Source organism: Nicotiana tabacum, chromosome 22, assembly GCF_000715075.1.
Source record: "Nicotiana tabacum cultivar K326 chromosome 22, ASM71507v2, whole genome shotgun sequence".
Classification (NCBI taxonomy): Eukaryota; Viridiplantae; Streptophyta; class Magnoliopsida; order Solanales; family Solanaceae; genus Nicotiana; species Nicotiana tabacum.
Genome location: NC_134101.1, coordinates 74,960,517 through 74,977,846, shown reverse-complemented (window position 1 = coordinate 74,977,846; position 17,330 = coordinate 74,960,517). Strand labels below are relative to the sequence as shown.

Here is a 17,330-nt window from a genome sequence, read left to right as displayed (position 1 = left end):
TAGGGTGGGAGAATAAGCTAAGCTAAGCCAAGCCTGGGATCTTCTAATGCATAGTACGTAAGGGTTCTGATTATTTAGGAATTAGGCGTTAGAACTTAGAGATGGAGTACTGGAAGAAGTGGAAGGGTGTTATATATATATTCTTAACGGGTTAACGGATTATCCGTTAAGAAAATTGAATAATCCGCCCCCAAACCGATAAGCCGTTAATAAAAATATTTCAATTCGTTCCCCGTCCGTTAAACCGTTAACCCGACACCAATAAGCCATTAAGCTTCGGTTTCGGTTCGGTTTTGAACACCCCTAGCAGGAGCTCCATAATCCTGCATATTATATTGGAACTTTCCATGTTTCAGCAAAATAGTGATTATTTTTCAATGACTTCGCAAACGCTGGTTATTTCTATTTTTTTTCCTTGTTTTTATGTTTTTTGGTCTTTATTGGCCAAATATATGCGACCCCTTAAATTTGCCTAATTATTTTATTTAGACTCTTGAACTCGAGTTAGTACCTATCGATCCTTAAACTCATTCACATGTGATTAAACACATTTTGCTAACGTGACAGAATGTGTGTTTTGCACTCTCTGGGCGTGTGTAGTATATAAAAAATGGTTAACTTTTTTATTTTTATTTTTTCTCTTTCTCTGTTTCTAGAAGCTGTCGACCCACCTTGCCAGAAATTTTCTTGTCGGCGGCGAGTTCCATGGCTTCCTAATGCTGCGGATTCGAATTAATCTCTTTCACCTCATACCCTTCTTCTCTAAGTGCCTTACAATTAATCTTGAATCCCTGAATAATAAAACTCACAAGCTTGTCTTATCACGCGCTATGTTTTGTTTGTAAGCAGTCAAAAATGTGTTTAATAGATATACTTATGGAGGAGTTTAAGTGCTCAACAAGTGCTAGCTTGAGTTTAGGTGTCTGAATATTTTTAAGGGATCGCATATATATTTGGCATTTATTTTTGCTAATTCTGTTCCTATTTGATTTAGAAGACAATTTTCTGTTTTGTTTTATGTGAGAAATGTGAAATATTAATTTTATTCTAACAATGCATAAGTGATAATGAAATAGTTACTAAAGTAATAGTTGAAAAGAGAGTAAAACAATTTAATAAATTCAAATTCTTAAAAGCAATAACCGTCGTATAATTGAATAATTTTCAGTGCAGTAGATTGTTTATGTTTTTTGACATAAAATTTACGTACTACATAAAAACTAGTACAGTATATATATAATAGTTAACAAATTAAAATATTTAAATAAAAAATGGTAAAATCTTATTTGAGTTCATTCGTTTTGAAAGGACGTATGGTTTTTGTGGTTCCTTAGGACAATCTTGACCTCTTGGCTAATCGGTCCTCAATTTTGACAATCCTCCTAATGAAGAACCATCTCAGAATGATAAATAATACTGTCCAGCTCGTCTTGCCTTTGTCTTTGCCACTACCGTTGTGGTTGCTGGCTGAGACAATGAAGTTTGGAATGAAAGATATATTCCAGACCCTTCAAGTAATTCATTAATATACTCGGAAACCTCATTTTCTTTTAAACGGGTCTGGAGCAGGTTATCTTGCTGATATTCATACTGAACTTGCTCAGATTCCTCCCAGATAATAGCATTGGAAAGCCTTTCTTTCAATTTTTGCAAGAAATCCTCTGGATCAAAAACCAAAAACGTGTTAGGAGATCGAAAAGGTAAGTCACATATTTAAGAAAATCGAATTAATTAACATAACTAGACGCCATAAGAATCAATATACTCATACTGTTTGCATAGGAGAGAAATCCTACCTGACTGATCGTGCTGGTTGCTAGTCATATCAGGAGAAGAGCTCCCACATCTAACCATGGAAACTCTTTGGATAGGAGAGCGCACGAGTTGTCTTGTATCATGTCTGCATCTCTGTGCATGCGTTATAGTAGCATTCCACATATGATCAGACATTGTTGGGCCAAGAATCTGCAACCGTACAAAATTGTAACAGCATGAAGCACAAGTTGAAGTAATCTCTCTGATAAGGGCGAATGAGTACTCAAAATCGTTTAGATGCTATGCTAACATAGGAAACCAAAATACAATTGAAAGTTTAGTTACTATCAGAAATCAACTTTCTATCTTCACCTATGGATCCTTTATTCCTACTTATTCAATTGAAGTATTTGTCCAACCCAAAAATTGTCTTCAAGATTTAACCAACTAAAGAAGGAGTAATCAACAAATCAAACATGAACAGAGAGTAAAGACACATCAATGTGCTTGCATCGAAGACGTTTGGAAATTTGAACTTTGATGGGAAAATATCTACAGCAGGTTCACCACAAAGCAAATGAAGCAATTATTAGTGATACAAGGAAAGAACTAATTATTACAAGTTCCAGGCGTTGTGAAAGTAAATTTCCAAGGAAGAAGTCAGTTCTTACGCCCCGTAACCTTGCAGCATTTTTGGAGAATTCAGTTAGAAAATCCCCCACTGTTCTGATATCCATTGCAGTCAACTTCTTGTGAAACTGACCATATCTGTAGATCTTTTCGAGTCGCCATACCTCATCAGTTGGTGATGGCGGATCACGTTTCGGGCTTTCTGTGGACACTCAAATGCATCAACTAATCTCTTCTTTTCAGAAATATGAAGAAATATGTTAATCAAGCAAACAAGGATGAGAAAATCGATCCATTTCTCTCTTATAATACTGTAGCAAAATAACAACTAGAAGAATGTTGTTACCTTGTTCTGGGGACTTGAAATGTAAAATCTTGGCAAAGGAGATAGAGAGGAATTAAGAAATAGTAGTACGTACTCAATCGCTTGTCCTTGACAACGAACAATCCTGTCACTGCTTCCTTAATCCGATATGGTAGATCTACCACTCTTGCTCCTAGCCTCACCTTACTTATCTTGGTCCATTGCGCTGTGTGTTTCAGTTTAACTTCACTTGCACAGCCAATGCCTCCTTGCAAATTTAGATAGAGATATTTCCCAGGCACTGAATTTCGAGCTCCTCCGCCACCAATTTGAATATTGGACTCATGAACAGCTGTCCAACTCCCTTGTTTAGGATCAAAGTCCTCATTGAGAACAACAATTTCAACTTTTGCATAGGCTTCAGATCCATATTTATTACGGTTCTCTATAACAGCATCAACTAATTCTATTTCTAAATTGGCAACTATATTTTCCCCAGTATATACCACTGGAGGAATATCCTGTAAGAATCGCAACCGAGAACATGAAATCTGTATTCACAGGGGAAGAAGCATGAGATCATTAACAATCTTTTCATCTAAGAAACAATTAGAAACTGAACATTTGTCGGGCTTATATATCATGACAGGTAAAAATCCTTCCACTACATCTTCACCTTTTAAAACACTAGTTAAGCATGACCTTGTTGGTGATTAAATCAAACCATCAACTACTCGATCCTATCAATTTAATTCATTTTGCTAATCCACAACTTGAATCTCCGTTGCCAATGAAATATCAAGTTGGAGGTTAGAAATAAACTTGAATGACTTGAAAAAGAAAAGGCAGCTTGGTTTGAGGGGGGAATAGGGGCGTTGCCGCCGTTATAGTTACGAGTTCCACAGAATCACATATAGACTCAAAATCATAATAATAGCATAAAATTGAATGTTAATTTCGCTTAGTAAATATATAGTAACTAACCTATCATCACATGTTAAACCATAATAATAGCATAAAATTTTACACACTTGTGTATATAACTTAAATAAGAACTCCTCTGCTAGCTGATTAATTAACAAGCAATCATTCTCACCGTAGAAGGATTTGAAGCCTGTAAAGAAGCGACGCGCCGGCGCCGGAGCTTACCAAGAATCACCACAATCCTTATCGCCCTGAACAAGAAATTAAAGACCAGAAAAGAACAAAATATTCAAAGTCAACGTACTTCTAGCGTCAGTATCAAAAAGGACTGCCATCACATGCACCCAATACTTTTCGTTTTTCAATAATTTAAAAAAAAAAAAAAAAAAAAAAAGGACCCACCAACTAATAATTGACAAAATGTTACTCTTAAGATTCGAACATAACGCATATTCGTCTCAACCCATTGATTTAAACTAAAAGCACTAAAAGAAACAATAGATATTTAAGTACTGAGAAGGCAACAACTGATCAAAATTGGCGAATTAAGTAAAACCCACTATTTCTTTCGATATGTAATATGGATTTCATATACATATGCATCGTGCATGTTGCATGTACTTTTAAAAGAAGATTTGCCTTATATACATTGAGAAGTTAAACTCTTTGAAAGAAATATGAAGCTTTACCTTCTAAAAATAGGAGATTTAACGTTGTTCCTTTGATATCCTGTATCTCCATATTTGAACTGTCCAATATTCTGCAACATAGTTCTATTTTCAGTTAGTTCAAGTAAGAGTTGATGAACAAAGCAACACTTTAGGAAATACTGCGGAGTGGCGCTTTCTAGGATTCTTAAAATTTATTTGTAGGATCTTCTAAAGTAGTATATATGACGCGTGAGGACCCCAACATCCACACAACGCGTCAAGAGTGTTTTTTCTTTTTCTTTTGGGTACATCACGAGCGTTTTAATAATATATCAAAAAAGAAATTCTAAAAATGAAAGGGTAAAATTTAAAAGAAAAATAAAAACAAAAATATAAAAGAATAAATCAAGAAAATTAGAGAAAACATCACTCTCTTGACGGCTGCGACTACATAGATAGCCAATTTTGGGACCCCTATTTACTGCATAGTCAAGTTTTTGTAAATTTAGTGATTTTCAGAATCAATTTCAGATATAGGTGACTAAAGTGTTAAGAATATTGTGTAGGGTAAAATATGATATGCTAAGTGGCCGCTTAAGAGAGTGACACGTGGAGTCGAAACGGAGGATAGTTAAGGCCGAAGGCAACTGTTCTGCTTGTCACCGGAAAGAATGACGCTCGTAAAGATCACTACTAAAAACTGGCTAATTTCGTTCAGGAAAATCGACCGAAATCAGTCGGAAATTGAGAAAAAGCAACCGATTTTCGACCGCTTTTAATTAGTCGGAAAAATGATGGTCGCTAAGGTGTTTCGACCAAAATCGGTCGAAAATTTCCGACCGAAATTGGTCGAAAATTTCAATGCGTTGACTAACAGTCAAACTACATTTACCGACCGAAATCGGTCGATATTAATTAATTTTTTTAAATTTAATTTTCACAATACCGACCGAAATCGGTCGGAATTAATTAAATTTTTTATTTTTATTTTTCAGATACCGACCAAAATCGGTCGGAAATTTAAATATATAATAATTTTAGAAATCTTCCAGATATATATATTTTTTTGTATCGCATGTATACTCCCCAACTCGAGATATCATAGCACCACAATATTATATCTTATTACTATATTACTAATTAATAGTAGTATATATTATCATTATTATTTTATTGAATTCTAATTCTAAAAATAGAATATTAAATCTTATTACTAAGCACTAACTACAACCCTTCTTATATTTGCTTATTTTTTGTCAGTCCACAACTGTTGGACTCTATGCATCAAAGCTCAACTTATAAGAGGTAAAAACTCACATCTTTCAACCGATGTGGGACAAGAGTATTTCCTAATTTTCGACAGAAATCCGTCAGAATTTTTGAAAAATTTTAATAAAAAATTATTTTCCCATTTCAGCCGATATGGGACAAGAACATAATTTTAAATTCCGACCGAAATCGATCGAAATTTTTGAAACCTTTTAATAAAAAATTATTTTGCCATGAAAAAACCCACTACTTCTATTCCCATGGAATATTTATTTACTAATCTATCAATTTTATTATTTGTTTGTTTCTTTCTTTTTTATGAAAAAAAGAGTGCATTAAATAAGGATTCCATAAATCAATAAAAAATTATTTCAAGTGAATAGAAATATGATTACATTTTAATGTAAAAATATGCTTAGTTATTTTTTCTAAAATTTCATTTATAATCCTGAAATAACACATTAATTGTTTTATATAAAAACATATATTAACTAACCAGAATTAAATATATCGTACATAGGTTAAGTAATTGGTATATAATATATAAGCTATATATATATATATATATATATATATATATATATATATATATATATATATATATAAGATGTATATATAGTATGTATATAGAGTATAGTACACCGACTTCGGTCGGAAATATTTAATTATAACTTATTCCGGTTGGTAAATTAAATATATATAATTTTTGTTATATTAAAAACCAATTGCCTAGGGCAGAAAATCATAATTTCAAATATTCCGACCGAAATCGGTCAGAAATTTTGAAAGATTTTAATAAAAAATTATTTTTGTATATTATATACAAGTATGACCAGGTCTTGGTCAAATATTGACCAATATCCGACCGAAATCGGTCGGAATTTTTATTTTTTTGCCGTGGGACCACTATTTCCGTTGTGAGAAATATTTTCTTTGACTTTTGTGACCAATTTACTTAATTTCCGACCGATTTCGGTCGGTATTCTTTGGACGAATTTTACCAGTTTTCTAGTAGCGGATGCAATAAATACCTTCCGTCCGGTAGCATTTAATGGAGAATATTCCACAGCATTTAGTACACTATCTGTTACAGAGAATTCGTCATTGCTCACCGTTACACCTTATTCATTGACCCTCATAGTTGACATTAAAGAAGGGCATGATCCTAATACCTTGTTTCCTAGGTACAACTATAAATAGTGAGCTCTATTGTCATTGTAAGGGACACGAATTTTCTGGCAAACTTATGCTATAATCAATTCAAAACTTTATACAATTTTATCTTCTTATTCCTTGATTTCATTGCTGTTGTGCCCAGAAGTCCTACTCCCGGAACCACTGTTTCTACTATTTTATATATCTTCACTTCAAGGCTAAATATTGCGTATTTTTTCAATTGTTTTATTATTTCAGGATTAAATTAATTCACTTATCTAGAAACCACGTATAAATTCAACTGTGCCATTTTATGGGTAAACAGTTTGGCGCCCACCATGGGGCCTAGACAACCGTGTAATTAAGTTGATCATTGCCTCTTTTACTAACGTGTTTTGATTATTTGTCTTAGCAAAAAAAAAAAGAAAAAATCAAAAAATTACAGATAACGGTGTTAACAACACACACAATCTTGAGGCCCAAGGAGACCAGCCTCATCACGAGGATTCAGTCATTGACACCAACAATGAGGGGAACGAGTCACCAACAAGGAGGCGACTCCCGATGACGCTGAAGAGGAGCAAGTCGTTGAAGCAGTAATAGTCCTGCAAGAGCAACAAACGGCCATTCTGGGTCATCTCACACGGCAGGTGTCACGACCCAAAATTTTATCACAGGAGTCGTGATGGCACCTAGTATCTAAGACTAGGTAAGCCGATTTTCATTGCATTTTTGAAGCCATATTTTTTTTAATTAAATAAGTAACCAAAACTAACAGTGGAAATAATTACAATATACAACCTCCCAAGACTTGTAGTACTGAGTCACTACTCTAACTGAATACATAGAATGATCACGGGGACCGAATATACAATACTGTTTGATTACAAGTTAACAGTACAATGAAATGAAAGGACTCCAGGGAACTGCGACGAACGAAGCAGCTCTACCTTGAATCCTTACGATCCCGCTTTAACTCTGCTCAAGTCCGTTATCTTCAATACCTGGCTCTGCACAAAAATGTACAGAAGTGTAGAGTGAGCACACCACAACAGTGCCCAGTAAGTATCAAGACTAACCTCAATGGAGTAGAGACGAGGTACAGTCAAGACACTCACTAGTCTAATAACCTGTGCAATATAATATACAAAATAATAGAAAATAAATAATAATAATAATAATAATAAGGGCAGGATAAAACAACCAGTGATATGTACAACAGACAACAAGAATACCATTAATATCACTCAACAATTAATAAACACAATTACACCCAATTAAATCAAGCTCTTCAAATAAATGTCTTTCACATAGTTATTCCAGATAACTCTCTTTCAAATATAATTCTCTTAAATAATTATTTTTCAAATATAATTCTTTCAATAAATCTTTTCAAATACAATTTCCTCAAATAAATATCTTTCAAAATACAATTCTTTTATATGATACTTTCTAAGTAAAAATCCTTTCAAATAAATATTTTGAATATAATTCTTTCAATTAAAAAGTCACCATGTGATACCTCATTTTAAAATTATTAAAATACGGGTCTCAGCCCATTTTCATATTTTCACGGCACCTCGTGCCCATAATTAAATTGTCATATTTGCCCGGCACCTTGTGCCCTCATTTCATATCATAACTGCACGGACAATTCATGTGCCAATATCCCCATTTTATATCACAATTCACGGCACCCCGTGCCCACATTTCATTTTATAAACCGTCTGACAATAGCCACAGGCTCCCAATTTCAACAAAATCAAATTATTATCAATTTACTAACCACAAGACAAGTTGCACAAGGTATAAAAATAAGCACAATAAAATCACAACATCACATGAAAATTTTTAACACCACAACCCTACATCATCACATATCGTCCCTGACAATAGCCACCCTTATCACTCCTATTGCCACCCTTATCGCTCCTATAGCCACCCTTATCGCTCCGCCCAGACAATATCAATAGCCAACAAACACAACAGTGAAATGCCACCCTTATAACCACATAATATCAACGGTGAAATGCCACCCTTATCTCCCCAAAATAACAACTCACACAACACAATAATTTATACGGAAAATTATCACAACAACATAACAAAAATTAATTTATATCACAATTTTGCCCAATGGCCACAACCAAATTTCAAAGCTACAATCGAGGCCTAGGATCGAGGACATCGATCGAAGGCCAAAATTGTAATGACCCAATCGGTCATTTTAACTTTTAGAACCCTGTTCCCTAAAATAAAACTTCCCGTAGGTACTTGTAATAATTTATGACTTGCGGGGATGGCTGGTTAGGGATTTGGAAGTGTTTAGGGTGAAACCGGAACATTTGGTTCCTTAAGTTGGCCTTAAAGTGCTAAGTTTGACTTCGGTCAACATTTTGAGAAAATGACCCCGGAATAGAATTTTGATGATTCCAACAGCTCCGTATGGTGATTTTGGACTTAGGAGCGTGTTCGGAATTTTATTTGGAAGTCCGTAGTTAAATTAGGCTTGAAATGGCTAAAAACAAGAATTTAAGTTTGGAAGTTTGACCGATTAGTTGACTTTTTGATACAGGAGTCGGAATCCAGTTCCGAAAATTTTTATAGCTCCGTTATATCATTTATGACTTGTGTGTAAAATTTGAGGTCAATCGGAGTTGATTTGATAGGTTCCGACATCGAATGTAGAAGTTAAAAACTCTTATTTTCATTTAAGCTTGAATTGGGGTATGATTCATGGTTTTAGCATTGTTTGATATGATTTAGAGGTTCGACTAAGTTCGTATGATGTTTTAGGACTTGTTGGTATATTTTGTTGAGGTCCCGAGGGTCTCGGGTGAGTTTCGGATGGTTAACGGATCAAAAATTTGAGTTAAAAAGCTGCTGCAATTTTTCCTCTTCTGTTGGACATTCTGGGCTGTGATCGAGCCTAGATATCGAGCCAGATATCGAGCCCAGGTATCGAGCCCAGGTTTGACGAGGTACAGGCTTGAGCTAGTATATCAAATCCATGATCGAAGGTCCAGCTCGAGGGCCATGATCGAAGGCAAGGCTCGAGGGCCAGGATCGAGGGTCACAATCGAAGGCTCAAGCTCGATGCCATGATTGAGGCTATGATCGAAGGCCCAATCTCGATACCCTGATCGAGGCCATGACCGAGGTCTAGGCTCGAGCCTGTGATCGAAGCCGCGATCGAGGTCCAGTTCAAGGACCAGTTCCGAAGGCTGCTGGGCAGTTTTATAAAAAGAGGGCATTCGTCTCATTCGCCATTTTTAACAAATTGGAGCTTGAGCAGAGGCAATTTTTGATAGATTTTCAAGGAAAAGACATTGGGGTAAGTGATTCTAACTTGGATTTGGTCTATGAACATAAATATATCATTGTTTCCATAATTTAATTAGTGTTTTGAGATTGAAATTTGAAAAAGTTTAGAAATCTCATAGAAATGAAATTTTGAGATTTTGATATCGATTCGGAGTCGGATTTAAGTGAAACTGGTATGGTTGGACTCATAATTGAATGGGTTGTCAGATTTCATAACTTTCGCCGGATTCCGAGATGTGGGTCCCGCGGGCGAAATTTTAATTAATTTCGGGATTTTTATTAAAAATGTAGTATTTCCTTATAGAATTTATTTCCTATAATTTTTAGTGATTGTATCGAATTATTTTTGGCTAGATTCGGGCCAGATAGAGTTAGATAATCGTGGAAAAGGCAAAATTGTGGATTAAATTGGAGCAAGACGATGTAAGTCTCTTGTCTAATCTTGTGAGGGGGAAATTACCCCATAGGGATTAAATTGAATAATTGTTGCTAATTGCGGGGGCTACGTACGCACGAGGTGACGAGAGTCCATGCGTAGCTACTATTAATGCTAAAGTCCGGGTAGTTTAAGACTCAAAGCATGAATTACTTGTGTGAATTGTATTCTTTATTAATTAAAATAATTGATATATATATATATATATTGTGAATTGTTATGAAAAGTAGAAAAATATGAAATTTTCATATGCTTAATTTTTGTTTAAATCAATTAATTGTTAAAAGAAATTGTTCTCCTCCCAAATTTATCTTATAATAAATATACTCTCCTTCCGGAGGCACATAAGAAAATGTCCTCCTTTCTTGTGGAGCGGGCCGAACGTCTCGGCAGGATAGATGCATCTATGGATCGCACCGCACGTCCCTCGGCAGTGTACACGACACTCTGGATCGGGCCGTACGTCCTCGGCAGAAATCGTGCTTAATAATAATAATAATAACTACACGATACTTTAATAATTTATTTCAGCTTGTGAAGCTAATTAATAAATTGAAAAATCCTTGGAATTTAATGAATTATTATTCTTGTTTGTTAAGGAATTAATTGTTTCTCCTGTAAATGAGATTTAATTAATAAATTGGAATTATTTTTTTTTGAATTGAAGGAATTTAATTAATATATTGAGAATTATTACATTTGAAGGAATTTGATTATTTTCGCTGATTAAATAAATTATTGTAAATTCTGTAAATCATGCTGATGCAAATATCCTAGTTTTATTTCAATTATTATTGACCCATAGTGAGTGTCAAAGTCGGCCATCTCGTCTCTACCACTTCGAGATTAGGCTTGATACTTACTGGGTACACGTTGTTTACGTACTCATACTACACTTGCTGTACTTTTTGTGCAGGACCTGAGACAGGTACTAGTGGAGGACCTATCATCACATACTCACGTCATCCCGAGACATAGTGGTGAGCTGCCTTTCTGAGCCGTTCTGTAGCTACCAGTGTCTCTTCTTATATTTATATTTTGTCTATTTTATTTCAGACAGTATTTGGAGTTTTGTATAATCTACTAGATGCTCATGCACTTGTGACACCGGGTCTTGGCACACACATTGGTATAAATTGGTATTTTATTATTTTCTTGGAATAAAAGTTTAACCAATGTACATTTTGACTAATTAGTTGGCTTGCCTAGCTGTAGTGTTGGGCGCCATCACGACCTATAGGTGAAATTGGGCCATGACAAAGATCGAAGGCCAAGATCGAGGCAGAATCGAGGCTGTCTGGGTAGAATTATAAAAATAGGGACTTCGTCCCATTCGCCATTTTTGACAAATTGGAGCTTGAGGAGAGGCGATTTTTGGTAGATTTTCAAGAAAAACTTGAGCTAAGTCCCTTGTGATCATTTTTACTCCATAATATTGAATTATCATTGAATAATCTGAATAGATTACGTGATTTTGAGGTCCAAATCCTAAGACTTAAGCTCCCTCTTTAGGAACTAAGTGTCCCAAATCACTCGAATCATCCGTAATTCTAACTCTACCACACACGCGGGTCATAATACATATTGCGAGGCTGCTCGAAACCTTAAGTCACTGAACGGGGTATAAATTCTTAAAACGACAAGTCGGGTCGTTACAGCAGGATAAGGTTATGACGGAGTAGAAGCATGCATTATCGGGGGCTTCCAATAATGCAAATGGATGAGGTCCAGTTCCTCCCGGTCCTCCCGCGAATCAGGCAACGCAGAGGGTCAACAACAACATCCCGAGGGGCGAGGTTGGCTCCGATGGGGCTGGGAGAGCGGATCCGTCCCCAACAATGAGAACGATCCCTTCAAGAGCGAACTCTTACGATTTATGAGGGAAGTGAACGCCCGCATGGACCAAACCCCGAGCACACCATCGGTGCTGAAAGGGGCGGACTCAAAGAAGTATACTCAACTGCCGTACAAACCAAGCGCGACACCACAATTAATCCCGAAGGAATTTAAAATGCCTGACGTGCCAAAGTATGATGGAACCTCAGACCCACAAGAGTATATTACCACCTATACAACGACGGTGAAGGGGAACGATTTAGCTCCCCACGAGATTGAATCTGTCTTGTTAAAGAAATTCGAGGAGACTCTCACGAGGGGAGCCTTGACTTGGTATTTGTTGTTACCCAAGCATTCCATAGATTCCTTTGAGATGCTCGCAGACTCTTTTATTAAGGCCCATGCCGGGGCCAGAAAGGTACAGGCCCGAAAGGCTGACATATTCATAATTGCACAAGGAGAGTCCGAGTTACTTCGGAAGTTCATCACCCGGTTCCAAAAGGAGAGGATGTTTCTCCCGGTTGTTTCGGATGAATGGGCGGCTGGAGCATTCACCAAGGATTTGAATCCAAGAAGTTTAGACGCCTCCCGGAAATTAAAGGAATGCTTGCTTGAGATCCAAGCGACGACTTGGGCGGATGTCCATAACTTGTACGGGTCTAAGATAAGGATTGAAGATGATCAGTTTATCTTCTCGTCGTCGGCAAAAGGACGGGGAGAAGAATAAAGAAAAATCAAAAGACAATTTCTACACAGATAGACGGTCTTTGAGGGGCCGGTTTTTGCCCTACAAATAAGCCGAAGGACGCGACAAAGGTTTTCGGTCGGCAGACTGGTTCATTACCAACAGAAGAACTGATCGTGGTCGGAACAACAAATCATTACAGGACAAAGAAGCGTCAGGTACACGGGATCATTCCTACCGTAGGCTATCAGAATACAATTTCAATGTAAGTGTAGTGGAGTTAGTATCCGCTACGAGAAACATTAAAGAAGCATGGTTCCCGAAGCCGATGAGGTCCGATCCCATTTTGTAGTGCGAATACCACGGGACTAATGGCCACCGAACTGGGGAATACCGATATCTCTGTAAAGAGGTGGCAACACTAATGAAACATGGTCATCTCAGATGATTCTTAAGTGACCGGGCCAAGAACAACTACGATCATAACCGTGATAACACGGAGCCCTCGAAAGCAGGAGAAGATCCCCTTTGCCATACGATCAATATGATCTTCGGAGGGAACGAGATCAACGGGGTCACCTTCTCGGCAACAAAAAAGATGATGGTATCAATAACCCATAGCAAGAGACTCCGGGAAGTCGATGAAGATGACATCACTTTCACGGAGGAGGACGCATATGGATTGTTGCTACCGCACAACGACACACTGGTAATTTCTTTAAATGTACTAGATTTTAAAATCAAACGTGTTCTAGTGGATCCATGAAGTTCGGCCAATATTATACAATTGAAGGTATTGGAGCAATCTAAACTCACCGGAAGCATCATTCCGGCCACAAAACTCCTCGCCGGATTCAACCTCGCAAGCATGACAATCCGTGGAGAGATCTTGCTGCCCACGAGCGCCGAATGAGTGATGAAGACGACTCTTTTCGAAGTGGTGGACGATGATATAGGATTTAATATTATTTTGGAAAAACCGTGGTTGCACGAGATGAGATCCATACCATTAATATATCATCCATTTCTGAAATTCCCGACACCCGAAGGTATCAAACAGATAAGAGGCAACCAACTAGTGACAAGGAAGATGAATGTGATTTCGATCTCCAGTAGTAAAGGGAAGGAGCATGCGGCTTAGCAATTACAGGAACCGGCGTCCACTCTCGAATCGAATGAAATTAGCCAGGGGAAGAAGTATTGGAATCTTATCAGGTGCCGAGATATTTCCAAGTACCGGAATAAACGGATGGAACAAAATCCACAGCGGAAGAACTCGAGCAGGTTGCATTGTTTGAAAAGTTCTTGGAGAGGAAATTCCACTTAGGGACATGACTGCACCCCGAGCTCGGGTCTGGATTTATTGAATTTCTTAAATATAATGCCGATTGCTTTGTGTGGTCGCATGCGGACATGACAGGTATCCCAACAGAAGTGGTCGTACACAAGCTAAGCTTAGATCCCAACATCCCTCCGGTAAGACAAAAGAAATGCCTTATTACGGAGGCCAAGAATAAATTCGTCAAAGAAGAGGTAACTCGCTTACTTGATATCAGTTCGATCCGAGAGGTAAAGTATTCAGACTGGCTAGCTAATGTAGTAGTAGTTCCTAAGAAGAACAATAAATTTTGCATGTGTGTAGATTATAAGGACATGAATAAGGCATGCTCAAAAGACTTGCTCCCACTGCAAAACATCGATCAAATGATAGATGCGACGGTCGGGCACGAGTTAATGAGTTTCCTCGATGCTTATTCCGGGTACAACCAAATTAAGATGAACCCAGAGGATCATGAAAAGACTTCGTTCATAACGAATTTCGGCACATATTGCTATAATGTGATTCCCTTCGGGCTAAAGAACGCCGGAGCCACCTATCAACTGCTCGTAAACAAGATGTTTGAAAAATAAATAGGGAAAACCATGGAAGTTTATATAGACGATATGCTTATTAAGTCTTTGAATGCAGGTGATCATCTTAAACATTTGCAAGAAAATTTTGACATCCTAAGGAAGCATAACATGAAGCTTAACCCCAAAAAATGCGCGTCCGGGGTCAGCTCGGGCAAATTCTTAGGATTTCTGGTATCACAAAGGGGGATTGAGGTAAACTCCGATAAGATAAAAGCCATCGAAGACATCCTGGACGAGTTGTCAAGTGTGAAAGAAGTTCAAAGGCTCACATGAAGATTCGCCGTTTTGAGCAGGTTTATTTCCCGGTCATTAGAGTAACAATCTTCAAATAAAGTTATTTTTTTTATTTAACTTTTGTTATAAACCGAGGATTTTGATTTTTTTAAAAAAGTATTTAGATTTTTTAATATTTTAATTTTGAGGTTCTGACTGTATAATAATTAATATTAAAATAATATTTTGCTAGAGATAGAAGTGTTGCAAGAGAGCAAATGAAGTACAAAATTTATGCTGATAAAATGAATTAAAAGTATATTCAACTGTTTGCTTTTATTTATATTTGTCGAATATCATGAGGTTAATCATCCTTTTAGAAATATATCTCTCTTATTTTTTTGGATCAATTTGTTACTTTTACCTTTCAAAACAAATAAGTAGTGTAAATGAAAATAGCTGAATTCTTAAAAATTAGAAAGTGTCTAAACAAAAGCACACCAGATTAAATCGGGAAAAATAATAAGGTAAATATAATAATACCTCTTCCAGTATAAAGAATGGAAAAAAGTTGACTCTGTAGTCTACTGAATGGTTTCATATCTGAATAGATTTCTTTCTCTTTATTTCCTCTCAATGTCTTGTCAATGAAAAGGCACTATCGGTTTCAAGAGAATCCCATCCAAAATTTAAAAAAACCAAAGTGAAAAGGCAGGCAATAATAATTAAAAGTTATTGAAAAGGCAGCAATACTTGGAAATAATGGGAACGGTTACGTGAGTATACATTATTAATTTTGATGGGTTGCATCCCTTCAATTAAATTTAGTTTTTATTTACTATTGTTTTTGTATAAGTGGGGTAATCTAATTTTAGAAGCGTATTTTAGTAATATAATTTTTAACTTTTGGTGTTTCTACTTTTATATTAATTAGTTTCTCATCACGTGTGTTGCACGTGTATGCCTAGTCATATAGTACACGATTTGTAAAATAAAACAAATATATTATTAAAACAAAAATTTTGAGTAAATAATTATAGATGAAGAATAAGTACATTTTTAGTGAATGATGAATGCGAGAAGGAGTTAACGCGAGGGTGGAGGTTTGGAGACATACCTTGGAGTCTAAAGGTTTCAAGTTGAGCAGAACCAAGACATAATACTTGGAGTGCAAATTCAGTGACGGGACCCATGAAACAGACGTAGATGTAAAGCTTGATGCTCAAGTTATCCCCAAGAGAACAAGTTTCAAGTATCTCAAATCTATTGTCCAAGGTAATGGGGAGATTGACGAAGATGTCACACATCGTATCGGAGCGGGATGGATGAAATGGAAGCTCGTTTATGGTATTTTATGTGATAAGAATGTGCCGCCAAGACTTAAAGGGTAAGTTTTATAGAGTTGTGGTTTAACCGACTATACTGTATGGGGCTGAGTGTTGGCCAGTTAAGAACTTCCATTTGCAGAAGATAAAAGTATCAGAAATGAGAATGTTGAGATGGATGTGTGGGTGTACTACGAGAGATATGATTAGGAATGAACCTATCCGGGACAAAGTGGGAGTCGAGGCTGAGATGGTTCAGACATGCTAAGAGAAGAAGCATTGAAGCTCCCGTTAGGAGGTGTGAGAGGTTGGCCATGGCGAGTTTGAGAAGAGGTCGAGGTAGGTCTAAGAAGTGTTGGGGAGAGGTAATTAGGCAGGATATGGCACTGCTTCAACTCACTGAGGACATGACCCTCGATAGGAGGGTGTGGAAGTCGAGGATTAGGGTAGAAAGTTAGTAGATAGTTGGGAATTTCTTAGTTGCTCACCGATAATCTTAGTAACACGCATGTCCCTTTGTATTCTCAGATCTTAATTGCATTTCATCACATAAAATATCGGTCACGACCCAACTTCTCTATTAGGCCGTGATGGTGCCCAACGTCGTCGTTAGGCAAGCCAACGGTGAACTGACCATGCAATTACTCTTTTAATAAGTTTTCAAGTAATTACATTCCATTTATTAAGAGATTAAGGAGTGAAAAATTTAATAAAATAAAACGAAGGCAACTAAGTGGCAAATATAGTGACATGAATACTCCAAAACCATAAAGTCTACTAGCATGTGTGTCAAAACCTGATGTACAAGTGTATGAGAAACTAAAAGAATATACAAAACTCTAACTACTGTCTAAAATAAAGTAGACAGAAAAATAGATACAAAAAAGAGATTCTAGGTGCTGCAGAATGA

General features: G+C 36.6%; 1 protein-coding gene across 3 annotated transcripts; it reads right to left on the bottom strand.

The window, feature by feature from the left end:
- Positions 1 to 1,120: 1,120 nt before the first annotated feature.
- On the bottom strand, positions 1,121 to 4,452 carry LOC107795898 (calmodulin-binding protein 60 B). Of its 3 annotated transcripts, none has more exons than XM_016618604.2 (6): positions 4,303 to 4,452; positions 3,786 to 3,864; positions 2,805 to 3,240; positions 2,376 to 2,587; positions 1,797 to 1,965; positions 1,121 to 1,661 (listed from the first exon to the last, which is right to left on the bottom strand). In XM_016618604.2, the coding sequence occupies exons 1-6, from the start codon at positions 4,380 to 4,382 to the stop codon at positions 1,399 to 1,401; spliced, it is 1,239 nt and encodes a 412-aa protein (XP_016474090.1). In that variant the 5' UTR covers positions 4,383 to 4,452; the 3' UTR covers positions 1,121 to 1,398. The 3 variants fall into 3 exon arrangements, with proteins under 3 accessions (XP_016474090.1, XP_016474091.1, XP_075101030.1); XM_016618605.2 differs by having other exon boundaries at positions 2,427 to 2,587; XM_075244929.1 differs by having other exon boundaries at positions 2,805 to 3,210.
- Between the last annotated feature and the right edge of the window lie 12,878 nt (positions 4,453 to 17,330).